We start from the raw sequence: 14,369 nt of genomic DNA on the forward strand, positions 1-14,369 counted from the left end.
TGCCATACTGTGACTAAGATAAACTACTAATAGAAAGTATTTCATAAGAAGCTGAACTGGCATGCAATTTAAAATGTCTCACAAATCACAGCCGCACTATGTCCCCCTCTATTGGCTAGGTCATATACAGATTTATAAATCTACTATTGCCTCTGAGTAACTTGGTCCTAACTCAAGGGCTACGTCTACACTGGCCCCTTTTCCGGAAGGGGCATGTAAATTTCACTAGTCGTCGTAGGGAAATCCGCGGGGGATTTAAATATCCCCCGCGGCATTTAAATAAAAATGTCCGCCGCTTTTTTCCGGCTTTTAAAAAAGCCGGAAAAGAGCGTCTAGACTGGCCCCGATCCTCCGGAAAAAGTGCCCTTTTCCGGAGGCTCTTATTCTTACTTCAAAGTAAGAATAAGAGCCTCCGGAAAAGGGCACTTTTTCCGGAGGATCGGGGCCAGTCTAGACGCTCTTTTCCGGCTTTTTTAAAAGCCGGAAAAAAGCGGCGGACATTTTTATTTAAATGCCGCGGGGGATATTTAAATCCCCCGCGGATTTCCCTACGACAACTCGTGAAATTTACATGCCCCTTCCGGAAGAGGGGCCAGGGTAGACGTAGCCAAGCAGTACAGGCTCAGGCTTTCAGATGCAGGTTTAATCCCTATAAAAGATCCAAGAAAGAGCCTTTATTGCTATCCTCCTAGGGTTGCCAATTTTGGGTGGGAGTATTCCTGGAGGTATCATTACATGACAATCTTTAATCACTGCAGCGGGACAAAGAGCTACACTGTATTAAAGCAAGGGTTCTCAAACGTCACTACATCACCTCTTCTGATAATGAAAACTGATGGGGGGGAGGGGGGGCGAAGCTTGAATCCTGCTGTGCCAGGCAGGAGGAGGGGCAAAGCTTAAAGGATTCAGCTGAAGATGTAACCTGAAACTCACCAGTCAGGGCTGAAGCCCTCAAGCTCCGGATTCAGCTCTGGGTGGTGGGGCTTAGGCACTGACTTTGGCCCCAGGACCCAGCAAATCTAACATCAGCCCTGGTGACCCCATTAAAATGGGGTCATGACCTACTTTAGGGTCCTGATCCATAGTTTGAGAATCACTTTATTAGAGCACATGCCATGTGTACACATTTCCATATTCATTGTTGGAAAAAAATAAAGCATTGATGAACCAATGACCCAAATAAAAGTACAAAGGAAATGAGTTGATGGAACTGTAATGGTTAGGCAAAGAAAGCCTGACATTGTACTAAACTATATTGATATTCTGGCTAGCTAGTCCACATAATAAGAGTAGCAATGACTTCAGAGTGAATGAGCTCTCTCGTCTTTTGAGTAAGCAAGTTGGTAGTGCAGCTTAGGTATGGTAAGAAATGAAAATTAAAGGAAAAGGATCTCAGACGTATGCCTTACCTAGTCTGGATTTAGGAAGAGGGGCTGTGCAGTAGATCATGTGTTAGACAAATTATGTGACGGATAGTGTCAGGAAAATGGATAGATGTTAAAATACAAAAGAAAAAGGAATGTGAAAGCACATAGTTCTTTAGCCACAATTATAGGGGACATCAATGCCTGTCTCCCTCTGGTACTCAGTAAACATACAAAAAAAAGCACAGCAACAAAGATTCTGCATGCTTACCACTGTGGTCCATGGCACCTGGGGAATCCTAGTATAGGTCATAGTCAAGTAGATGATTAAAAAGAACACCGTAAGAACCCAGTAAAATACAGCTACAAACATCACCCAGCCAAAGGCAGGATACCGGAAATACTCTGTTCCAGCGATCAGTGTCCATACCAGCAACCCTAGCACCTGTAAAAAAATGTAGAGAGAAAAAAAAAATGTCATACAGGTTTAGAACAGGAACACACTCCCCCATCCACTTTCAGAAATGTAATTTTCAAGCCAAGTCAACACTGCACAGTGAAGAAGGCACTGACCTTCTCTTTTATGCAACAATAAAAAGTTAATTAAGAGATGAATTGGACTGGATGTTGTATAGTAGAAATATGGGCAAGCACCCTTTAAAGAAAGCATAAATTAATGTGATTTTGTAGCTATTTAAGAGACGGTTCATTTCTTTCTGAATTGCTCCTTTCAGTAAAATTGAAACACGGTGGTGGTGAGAGAGTGGGGAGGCAGAGAAATTGAACATAACTTAAGTTATTCCTGGCAATAATTAAAATAATGGAAAGGAGTAAAATTCTCATGTATTCTATGGACATGAAGAGATTAAAACCTGAGTAGACTGATGTGGGATATTAGCCAGAAGAGGGAAAATGAGACAGACATTCCTGCACAGAAAAATGGGTGACAGCATTACTGTGAATGTTAGTAACTGCATTTGAATATTAAGATTTTTCCCATTTATGCATTTTTGCAAGTTGCCCATAAATTATAATCTTAATTAGAGAAGAACATAATTGAATTTCTTCATAATAGCAAAAAGCAAAAAATTTACACAATCTAAAGAGAAACCAGGGCCAGAATCTGGACCTAAATTTCTTAATATTTAAACGAATTTTGATTTCTTCCTTCTTCCACACCAATAGTGCAAGTCACCTAGCGAGGAGTAACAGAACAAGATAATGGTTCTCTTGCCCATTGCATACTTACACAGTCAGGGAAAAATGCAAAAGAATCAAATAGTTATGCTATAGCTTCACTTCCATCAGTTTTGTTCCAGCTCCAGTGCTACTCAGGGGCTATGTTCCCACAGACTTCAATGGTGCATGACTTAAGTCCATAAATCACTAGTATTAAAATCTTTCAACATCATGTAGGTCATAAGGTAAAAGGCTAAATTTAAAAAAAAAGCCACTATAATTTACACTGCCCTGTTGACTTTCCAAACAGAGTCTTGCTCTGCTAGTTCTGAAAACATTAGAGGACTTGAGTTTATCCTTCAAATTGTCATCCAAGCTCACCCCTTCAGTCTGCCATCTTGTTTCTTTGTACAGGTTGAACCTCTCTAATCCAGCACTCTTGGGACCTGACTGGTGCCGAACCAGAGAATTTGCCAGACCACAGGAGGTCAATACTGTCTAGCAGCATTACCAACACTTCCGTGGCTTACTGGGCTTTTAGGGGTAAATTAGAGCTAAACAACAGCACAGAACACTGAGAGCCAGGACTGGGGGCTGTAAACAAACTTTATAGGACCATAGGAAAATTGGCCACAGCCATAATAAGTGGACATACAGCTAACTGAAATCATACCGGATTACGGATGTTGCCGGACCAGAGAGGTTCAACCTGTACTGTATTCTAATGTATATACACTAGGAATGTGAATGGTTAACTGGTGGGGGCTGGAGCAGTTCCTTGCCCACTGTGGGCAGGAGGCTGCTTCTGCTGCAGGCAAGGGGCATTCTGGCCCCGCCCGAGTAGCCCCTGTTTGCAGCAGGCCTGACACAGGCATGCCACAGGCAGGGGTGCTCCAGCCCAACCAGAGCAGCTCCTACTCGCTGCAGTGGGGTGGCTCCAGCTCGGTCCCCATCTCCCCTCCCCCCACACCTGTCCCTGTTCAATAAGTTAACCAGTTAAATTTAACTGGTTAAACTGGTTAGCTAATTAAATGGGATTTTATATCCCCAATATGCACAGTGTATTCTTGTTTGTTTTATGTCAATTTTTGAACTTGCTATTTGAAGAGATAAAAAGAATCCTGCTTGATATCAGTTGATTTCTCATTGACACTTTTAGATAAGTAGTCAGTCCTGGAATGTATGTCCAAGGATCCAACAACCTGTGATTAGCTTCACCTACCACTGGAGGTCAGCAATGCCCAACAAACATTCCAAGCAACATTAAGAGAACAATTACAGTTCTGCATCTATCTCCTTTTATAAAGGTTATCAGCTGAGTGTAAAGGTTTCAGGTAGTTCATTATATTTCTAGTTCTGACAACATTCTACAAGCAACAGCAACTCAGTTATCTAATGCCTCATGTTGCACAAACTACTGGCTGATTACATTAATACCAACAATCAAATGCTAATACAGCAACCACGTTAATAAAAACTGTTTAGTCAATTAAATACCATTATAAGGGTATCATACTTGCAATAAAAAATATGTTTTATACCTAGTCATCACTTTATTCCAAATGTATTACCTATAAGTTATATCAATAATAATTGGGATACAGGTTTTACAAGTAATTGTCTGAACCCTATGGGCCTAATTATTGGCAAATGCCAAGAAAAAAAAAAAAAAGACAGAGGGAGAGACAAAAAAAAAATCCTGATAAGAATACTTGCCAAAATTATTATTAGCAGCTTTTTAAATAGGCACTTTGGCATCCAAGAACAATTATGGTTCATAATCTAAATCATTTTCAGACATCACTGTGATCTGCAAAATGCCTCCTTAGCTACTGCCAAACCATAGTAGATGCCTCTGCTTCTGGGCATGCACACTGCTACCTCTGTCTAGGCACCTGAGCATCTATCTATTGCCTAAGCCCCAAAGCAATCCACAAGCCCAGAAAGACAGGCATTTGGCTATCTAAATCATGCACGGGGCCTGATCAGTTAGATGGCCTCTGATCACATCTACTAGATTCAGGCCCCTAAGGTCAGTTCACAACAAACACAGGGATGGGGGGGAAAGAGGAAGCAAGAGGATAACCTCCCTTATGATCTTTAGCCTAGTGGTTAGGGTATTTACCCAGTTCCTGGGGAGGCCCCTTGGCTCAACTGCCCAGCTGTCAGAGGAGGAGGAGGAATCAGATGAGCAAGTGAACCACTAGGCTATGGAATAGTCTGATGGGCTTCCCCCCCAATCTCTCCTGTTGAAGTTGTTCTATTTAATTACATAATTGAACAAACCTCGTTCAGATATCCACCAAAAAAGAATACTTTTTTCTAACAATATTTTCATACATATTGCTCACTTATCTCAGGAGTATGTGCATTTTAATATTTGTCTGGCATGCATTTCAAATAATGTATTTTGAATTTTTATTATTATTTTTTGATTGAAAAATTGCTTTACCACTGATGTGGTCTAAGTAGTAATTAAGAAGCAGAACAGATATTGTTCCTGGAAACTTGTAAGATATACACTCTAAAAGGTTATTTGTTCATATTCATCATAACTATAACAATTAATGTATTAAGAGTATATTTGACATTCAGTTGGATTAGGATACTGTTACTGTATGTTACAGGAACTAACAGACAAACAGTACAGGCAGTCCCCGGGTTACGTACAAGATAGGGACTATAGGTTTGTTCTTAAGTTGTATTTGTATGTAAGTCGGAACTGGCTCCAGATTCAGCTGCTGCCACTGAAACTGACACGGGGCTGACTACAGGAAGCCACAGGCAGAGTTGCTCTGCTCCCAGCTTCCTGGAATCAGCCTGATCAGTTTCAACAGCTGCTGAATCTGGAGCCTAGGACAGAACAGCTGGGGCGCTGCCCGGTAGGTTCCCACAGGACCAACCCCGGCAGCACCCCAGCTGTTCTACCCGAGGCGTCCCGCAACAAAAGCCTGGTCTGCTGGGGGGGGGGGGTGCACTAGCTGCGCCCCCTCCCCCCCAGCAGACCAGGGAGACCCGAGCAAAGCCGCCCAGGCGGCGGGACCCCCGCCGCCTGGGCGGCTTTGCTCCAGTCCCCCTGGTCTGCTGGGGGGGGGGGGGGGTCCAGCGGCTTTGCTGGAACCCCCCCCAGAAGACCAGGGAGACCAGGAGAAGCTTTTCTCGCCCCGGAGGACACGGGTGGCGACCCGCCGCCCGTGAGCTCTGGGGCGAGAAAAGCCCTGTTCGTAAGTGCGGATCCGACATCATAAGTCGGATCCGCGTAAGTTGGGGACTGCCTGTATTTCAGATGTCTAGATTAGAACTGAAAAAGTCAGACCATTTCATGGTCACTGACTCTCACTGGGAACCACGACTGTATTTGGTGAAATAATACAGCAAATGGGTAAATTGGTACTGTAAATTAGTTGAGTTAATATAGCAGTCAGCATTTAGCAAAACATCAAAGAAGTCAAAGCAACATGGATATCTAGGATAGAGAACAGAACAATTGCTTTCACTGTAGGGTTATCTTCATGTTGGGCTTAGCATGCTAAATTGTTAAGAGTTTCCGCAATGATGCAAGCCTACCTCATAATATTCTGTTTGTCCCTTACATTGTGGCATTTGTTCTTTCAGTGGCTGGTTAGAAACTGGCTGCACTCATGCAGCTGCTAAAGCAAAGAATACTTTGTTTCGTACTTCCTCATGCTCGCTAGATAACAAATCTTCGCTGTGGAGAACTGCACCAGCCTCAAAACCACATTTCACATACGTCAAGAATACAGAATGTCAACAAAAACTGATAGGTGCTTAATACCATAAAGCAGAAGATAGCAATCAAGCTACTTAGGAAACCTTTTCACATTGCTTAATTTAGTGTGTATGCAATAATACGGGACAGTATGCACTGCTTTGAATGCACTGTGAGACAGGAAGCTGAATACATACACAAATGCTATACATGAAAAGGACACAGCAAATTATGATCAATATTGACTAAAATATTTGTTTTTAATTTAGAAGTAAATAAGAATACAGAAAGCCAGGCTTATTTATAATTATATGGTAAATCTGGAATCTTGCAGCAAAAAGAAATCAGATAAAAGTTAGCAAGAGAAGGACAGAAGAAATTGATGCATATGTGAGGTAGTATAGAGAGCTTCTGGGCTGCAAAGGGTAAACACATTTGTGAATTTGCTCTTGTTTTGCCACAGTACACAGTGTATTACAGAGCAAAACTGCTACATCATAAGGATTGGTAGTTTTTCCTTGAAGTATATTAAGGTCTAGGATTTTAATTAGGATCTCAATGCTGTAATAATCTGGCAGTTCCTTAATTAGGTACTTCCATTACTTGAACTGTCACCTCGATCAATTGGCCCATCAGCCCTCACAGAGAGCACCAATCACAACATATATTGTTCTAGCCAGTCCTTCAGCCACCCACTGGCCAGGCTATTAGTGGTATTGGACACCATGTGCCAAAACCACCTGAATTCAAGCAATCTGCTAGCCTTAGCCTCTCAAGTAGCTGTGAATACTGGCATGCACCGCCACACCCGACCGTACAATATTAAACGTATGTGCATTAGCACATAATATATATTAAGTAATAGGCAGACACTATGTGACAAAGCCAACATTTTTAAACTCTGGTCCCTAAAATTAGACAGCTACATATCTATCCCCAAATCAGTGCCCCCTTTTTTTTTTTGTATCTGCAATGCCCACTGAAGTCAAGAGCTGAGATGCTCAGAACCTCAGGCTAGTGAGTATGTACATTTGGATTCACTTTTTAAATGAAAAGTTTTGCAGCACTATTGGTGTAATCAGCAGCTCATCATATGTCACGGGTGCTATCAAAGACAAAACAAATTATGACTAATCCTTGCTCTTTACAGCTATTCCGGATATACGCAACTGTTCTTTCTCTCTTAGCTGGACAAATTAAATAAAACAGCAAACTGTTACTAAAAAGCAAGAAGTGAATGACGTGAACGTACCACCTTCAAACTGCACTATGACACCCACATTACAAATGCTGTGGTTCTCCATATTAAAATTCATAATTTCCATTGTTTGTAGCGTTGTAGACATGAGAAAGACAAGGTAGCAGATGTAATCTCTTCTATTGGACCATACTTATGCTGGTGGAAGAGTTTTCATGACAGCTCCTGTGAAGCTCAAAACTTTTCCTTTCCATCAGCAGAAGTTGGTCTCATCCACCTTGTCTCTTCCACGAAAACTGATGTTATTTTCTTTTTGCCGTCACTTGTTGGCTCAGCAATATAATTTAAAATTGCTATTCAAACAAACAAAACCCAAAAAAACCCTCATCATAGAAGAGTCAATGGGGAAAGAGTCCAGGTTTCATAAGGTTTCATAGAATAAATAAATTTAAAAAAAAAAAGCGTGGCCAGGAACCATTCTTTCGGATTTTTGTGGCCCTATGCAGTACTGTTAAACTGGTGTCCCTCTGCCTGATGTCAGCCAGAGGGAGGGGGATGATTTTTCAGAGATGTGATTTTATAATTTTCAGTAACGCACTAATGACAAATTTTTAAAAATTAATTTAAAACTAAGGTCCTGTATTAACACAGTACATTCAGAAACTAACCGTATAGATGTGGGGTTGGCAAATGCCTGTTAAATGGCTTCATTACCACTTGAATGGCTCTTTCAAAGGTTCAGTGTTCTGCTAATAGGTCTGGCAGGCTTTTTCCGCTTTAAAGTTAACTAGATCCTCTCTGAGCAAGTGAAACCATAGAACAGGGATAGGAAGAGGCGAATGGGTGGATTTTAGGACCCAGTGATGCCCCAAATTTTCAGTTGCACTATGCAGCTGCATATTCTGCTTTGGTACAAGGACAGCCCAGAGTGTGGCACATTTGCCAGAAATCCACCCACAAAAAAATCAAAATATCTTTGTCCTGTCTTTTTCAAACAAGAGTGACACTTGGGTGGTGAAGAGAGGCAGCTATATGTAGGGGGTGCTAGATACTGTACAACAGGTTTTTTTCCCCCCTGCAAAGCCAAAACATAAGAAATTGGATGTATTTTCTTGTCAGAAACATATCTGAATTGCGTCTCCAGAGAGAGTTTTTAATCCAATTAGCCTATTGCAGTGGTCTTCAACTTTTTACAATCAAGATCACTTTTTAAATGTCAGGACAAGCCTGGATCTACCCCATCCTTTCCCTAAGACCCCACCCCTTTCTTGAGGCCCTGCCCACTCCAAACCTTTCAGCAGACTACCTGTTGAAAACTCACCATTAATTACATAAGTACACCCGAGCCATTTTGCTAGTGCTGCAGCTGGGGAGAACGGTTTAATTTAAATTATTAAACAGATTCAGTGTTTTAACTTTCGCATGCTAGTTTAACAAACTTCATTTTAAATAAAGTAAAATATTACATCAAACTCAAAAGGTTTCAATGTTTTCTTTATTTATGGCAGGTGTGGGGAACCTTTTCTGGGTAGGGGGTCACTGACCCACTGAAAATCAGTTGGGGACCACACAAAAGAGAAACAAAAAAACCTCCTCCAAAACCCCCCAACCCTCATGGATATGGCCCCAAATGAGTCACCTCATCCTTCTGGTACTCCAGCCCCCACGGGGTGAGGGGAAGGGACAGGGAGAACTAAGATTCAGGGCTTCCCATAGGCCAGATTTACTTTTCTGGGGTTCCAGAGTTAGTGGATTTTGTGGACACCCCTTAGGATCTGGAGCGTGAACAAAAATGAGGGGCTCAATGTGCAAGACAGGACTGCCACTGAGTGGGATAGGGATGCAGGATCTGGGTGGGAGGTGAGGTACAGGACAGGATGAGAATGGCAGGGTCTTGAAGAGTGTTTGGTGGCAGGAGAAGGGGTGGGAGTACGAGAGGGAGTTTGGAAGTGGACGGGAGTTGGGGGAGTAATGCAGAAAAGGTGAAAGGGTGAGAATGCAGCCGAATAGCTAACTGGGGAGGGAGGCGAAGAAGTGGAGAGTAAAGGAAAGTGCAGCTTCTGCAAAGTAAAATTATATCCCCCCCCCCAATCTTCCCTCTGCTCCAGCCTCACTTCTCTCAGCCCCATGATCTCTGTGCCTGATCCCCTGCATCGCCCCATGCCCCTCAGTGCAACCTCTGCCCCCTCCCACTCTTCCCCCGCAGCCTGATCCCCCGCATCACCATATGCCCCTCAGTGCAACCACTGCCCCCACATCCTTGTGCCCCCAGTGCACCCACAGGTACGGCAGCAGCACTGGGATTTGCAGCCTCCCAGGAGCAGCGTTGCAGTGCGGGGTGGGATGGGGGCAGAGTTTCATCCCTGCCCAGCCCAGCCCTTTGCCTGCAGGTAGGGGCTCTGGAGTTAGGGGTGGGGTTGGGGCAGGCAGAGCCCAGGGCTAGCTCCAGCCCAGCTGGGCACAGTGGGGCACTGGGAAAGGGGCTCCCCAACACTGCACACGGCCCACGGGGAACAGCGCGGCATAGCCTGGCCCCCGGCACACCATGTGTGCCAGCTGCCCAGCCCTGGTTCTGTGGAGCAGGCCCAGCCCCGCCACCTCCCAGAGCAGGAGACGGTCTGGGGACGCATGCATTTGCACACGTGTGTCTCTCCCCTCGCCCCCTCCTTGCAGCCAGCAAGTTAACAAATAGGGGCAGCTGCCTGGGTGGCAGCCCCGTTATTCCAACCCAGCTGGAGCGTGGCCCAGCTTGGGCAGGCTGACCAAAGAGAGGCAGCCGCCCGGCCAGCTGGGTGCAGCGATTGACTTCTAGGGGCATGGTGATCGATCAGTTGGTGACCACTGGCCTATTGGTATCCTATGTAACTAAAACAACCCCTCGTACATCCACTCTATAGGGAGCACAATCACTTATTTCTTAACGTATTTTTGGAACATTTTGGCATAGGAGTGAAAATGACCGTTTTTCCACTGTTAAAAAGACATTTCTTTTGAACACTAGAATTATTTTTATAGGCAATTCAGAGCCAATTCTTAGAATGTCTGCAAGGTACAAGTGGCAGTTTACACATATATATGAATGACTCCTACTGTGTGTAGACCACAAAATAGACAACAGAATAAAGCCATCTTCCCCCATGGCTTAGGCACCTAAGCCACCTAACTCCAGGAGACAGGTTCCTGTCTACAGATCGTTAAGCAGGGACAAGCACCTCCTACAACCCTTAGGTGCTTCCATGAGAGGATTAAGACTTAGGATATACCCCTTGGGCTGGCTTCTCCCATTTTTTAGCCTAGATGGCTCCTCACCTACAGTGCTGTTTTTTGTGGAGTGCATTTTAAGGCATCCTATCTCACCCCTTCAGCATAGAGAGCCTAGGCACCTAACTCAAGCTTTGTTCCTGTGATGTTCTAGGTGCCTGGAAGGTGCTGTGGAGGGAACAGATGCCTGCAGTGTGGGTCTCTTGATCGGCTACTTAGTAAGTTGTTTGTCCTTTTGGTGGAACTACCCTATAGAGAAGAATTATTAAGCAGGAAGTTACTCTCAATCCTATAGAGTATTTTAAGCAACCACACAAAGGACCATAAAAAGTCACTTGCGCCTTAAGATAAGATTTTTGGGGAACAGGAAGCTTGTCTTCCTCATGAGGCTTGATGCTCAAGATCTGTCAGTGCATGACCGGTCCCATCTGCTTCAGAAAAGTCTTCTTGTACCTCTATACCAAGTGCCTCCTCCCCTCCCTGTACGTTCACCTGAATGTCCTTGTTAAGCCACCATCTCTCCTTCTGCAACAGGCTCAGAAGCGGAGGAGATGGTAGCCCAGAGTTCTGGGAAATGGAGAACTGAGTATGAGGGGAAGGAGAAGAGCTGCTGCCCCTTCTCTGACTGGTCACTGACCACTTCAATCATTGCTTTTGACCCTATCCAGGGGCATAGGCAGCGAGTCATATGGGCTCGTGGTGCCCATGCTCCACCAATATTCAGAGCCGGGGGGGGGGGGGGCTCTGCTCCACCAACATGGAGCGAGGTCTCTCCCCTGGCTCTGCCTGGAGCGTGCCTCAGCCCCCACGGCTCAGGAGGCTGGGACTAGTGGGACCAGATGGCCTCCGCGCTGCGGGGAGGCTCCTTTGCCTCCGGGGAGGCGGGGGGTCGAGCCGCCGTGTGTGTGAGCCGCCCATAGGCAGGTCCGCCCCAAGCCACATACCTGCATACCTGGTGCAGGGGAGCACGTTGATGGTGATGCTGGAGCAGACTGACCTCTCGACAAGCCATGACCCTAGTGATTTCCCAGCCGCTTGGGGTTATCTGCCGCCTCTCATCTCCAGAAGACTATCAGTTCCCGGTCCTTTCTCCCCCAGAGAGGTTAGTCCCCCCGCCTCCCATTGCTGCCTCCTTTTATCCCCCATCTGATCCCCCACAGCTCCTCAGAAGGGATTATTCCCGAGATGTCCCTGCTCTGTGTTCTTCCTTTCCCAAGGAATTATCACCCCTCCCATCCCTGTTGCAATCCCCATTGAGAGGGGGGAGGGGAGGGTGCTGGTAGAAGAGGGTGGGTTGTAATAGCCACAGGGCTGTCACCCCACTAGGTTTTATATTCATACTACAGGCTGGGGGAGGAGTAGGGGGATATATGGCAGAGGTAGGGCTGCAGTGTGTGTACCAGGAGGACCCCAGTGTATGTGTATGGACTGATGCTGCAGTAACACGAATAAAATAAGTTTGTTTAATAATGTAGGAACAGGACAATCCTGTATGCGTGGCTTCCACTTGAGTCTGAGCACACATCTCTAAGCCCAGTTGTTGCTGTACATGGTGATCTTTGGATAGGAATTCCACTTTCCTCTCAGTTGTGTGGTTTTAGGGTCCAGGATTACATCTGTTAAATTTCCCTTGACTTTCCTCTGGGGGGGGATGGAATTGGAGAGAGGCTGATAGGCTATAAATAGATGTCTAGAGAAGGCTTTGAACAAATCTTGGTGTGTTAGTTATGAACACACAGTGTCAAACTGCTTGGTTGTCAGTAGTGTAATAATGTTTCTTTTTATTTCCCCTGTAGTGGTTGGTTTTTAACACGGCTACCAAGCTCTGTTTAGAAATGCCATAGAGGAACTTGATATTTTTGGTACCTGGTTTATGAATACAGTGTGCGTGCCTCAGCTTCCCCTATGCATTTCTTAAGTATCTAGGTGCAGGGATAAGGCTGTCTGATTGTTGTAGAGAGAATGGCTCACACTCTGTCTCCTGGCAACTGATGGCCTGGGCCCCTCTCCTGCAAGGTGCCAACTGAAGGTGTTGAACAAAAAGATCAAGTGGCCTCCTTGTCCAGAAATGAGACAAAGGCCACAGGAGGGGCCGGAGACAGTGTCAGACTAGAGCTGGCTGGGGAAACAGGGAGAGGCCCAGAACTTGGGTCTGGGCTCCCCACCCCCAAAGATGGACCTGACTGATGGGTCCTGTTTTCTGTACCTACAACAAGCTCTGTTTTAGACTGTGTTCCTTCTGTTTTACCAGCTGGCTGAGAGTCATGTCTGACTGCAGAGTTGGAGTACAGGGTCCTCTGGCTTCCCCAGGAGTCCTGCCTGGGCGGACTTGTTGTGGGAAGTGCACAGTGTGGCAGACTGCATCACAGTGGCCCTCCGGGGCTCTACAGCAATCACATACCCTTATCCCACCACCTGAACAGTAATAGCCACAGGGCTGTCACCGCCCTAGGTTTTGTATTCGTACTACAGGCTGAGGGAAATCTGGGCCGGGGGGAAGTAGGGGTATACATGGCAGAGGTAGGGCTGCAGTGTGTGCGCGCCAGGAGGAACAATCTAGCATCACCAAAACCTTAATGCTCTTGGTGCTGCTGGTGAGAGAGGAGACAGTTGTCTGGCATTATGCTCCATATATGCACACACATACCTTCTTTTTGGGGAGTCTCCTCTTTCATCCTTTATTTTTGGTTAGTGGCTCTAGAGAAAATACCTAGTCTTCAGTTCATAAAAATACCTATCAAATCCTGGCTTCATTTGCACTTTCGAAGTGCTTCATTTACATCCCTCTGCTGACAGAGGGATATAGTCTAGACCAGGGGTGTCCAAACTTTTTTCAAAGAGGGCCAGATTTGAAGAAGTGAACATGCGTGAGGGCCGTCCCCCGCACTCTCAGCCCCAAGGCGGAGGGCCCGCAGGGTCGGAGGCGGGCGGAGAGCGCAGGGCACGCCGGCCTCACGGCGGCCTGGGGGCAGGGCGAACCTGCAGCCGAGAGGGGAAGCGGGGCTGCGGACGTGCCCTACAGGGCAGGCTCTAGGACCGTGGAGGCCATGGGCAGCGGCGGCGCGGCCGGAAGCAGCACGCTGGGCGCGCCAGTTCAAAAGAGCGCCGGGGAGCCAGGAGAGGGGGAGGAAGCGGGGGCCGTATTAAATCGGAACACGGGCCGGAATTGGCCCGCGGGCCGGACTTTGGACATACCTGGTCTAGACGTAGCCAAAATGTGTAATGCTCTTCTTGTATTGGTCCACAATAGGAATGTTAAATTTTGATTAATCAGCTAATTGAGTAATCGATGGAATTTCTATCACTCAATTAGTCAATTATGGAGGGTGGGGCACTTGTGCCTCCGTCTTTTAAATGTAATGAGAGCCACCCATGAGGTTCTTACTACATTTAAAAGGCAGAGGTGCAGCAGTTGGGACCTGGTGTGAATGAGGACTGCTTCAGTCCCAATTCTCACCATTTCCCCCCTGTTGTGCCTCTGCCTCCTCTCCCCACCCCCGTTCCGCAGAGAGCGTGCTGGGGGGAACCCCCTCTTGCTGCTTCTATATCAGAGGCAGCAACGAGGGGAGGGGGGAAGCGACTAATTGAATAGTGACTCAACTACTCGATAAATCTAGGCTTATCAGGTAGTCAACTA

General features: G+C 45.9%; 1 protein-coding gene across 1 annotated transcript in view; it reads right to left on the minus strand.

Annotated features, from left to right (window-relative positions):
* The window catches only part of CMTM8 (CKLF like MARVEL transmembrane domain containing 8), a 42,362-nt gene that overhangs the window by 8,269 nt on the left and 19,724 nt on the right, over window positions 1-14,369 (minus strand). Inside the window, exon 2 of the mRNA XM_006134298.4 lies at window positions 1,636-1,809. Coding sequence (XP_006134360.1) covers window positions 1,636-1,809 — 174 coding nt within the window. The remainder of the gene's footprint in view (window positions 1-1,635; window positions 1,810-14,369) is intronic.

The sequence above is a fragment of the Pelodiscus sinensis genome, chromosome 2, assembly GCF_049634645.1.
Source record: "Pelodiscus sinensis isolate JC-2024 chromosome 2, ASM4963464v1, whole genome shotgun sequence".
Lineage (NCBI taxonomy): Eukaryota > Metazoa > Chordata > Testudines > Trionychidae > Pelodiscus > Pelodiscus sinensis.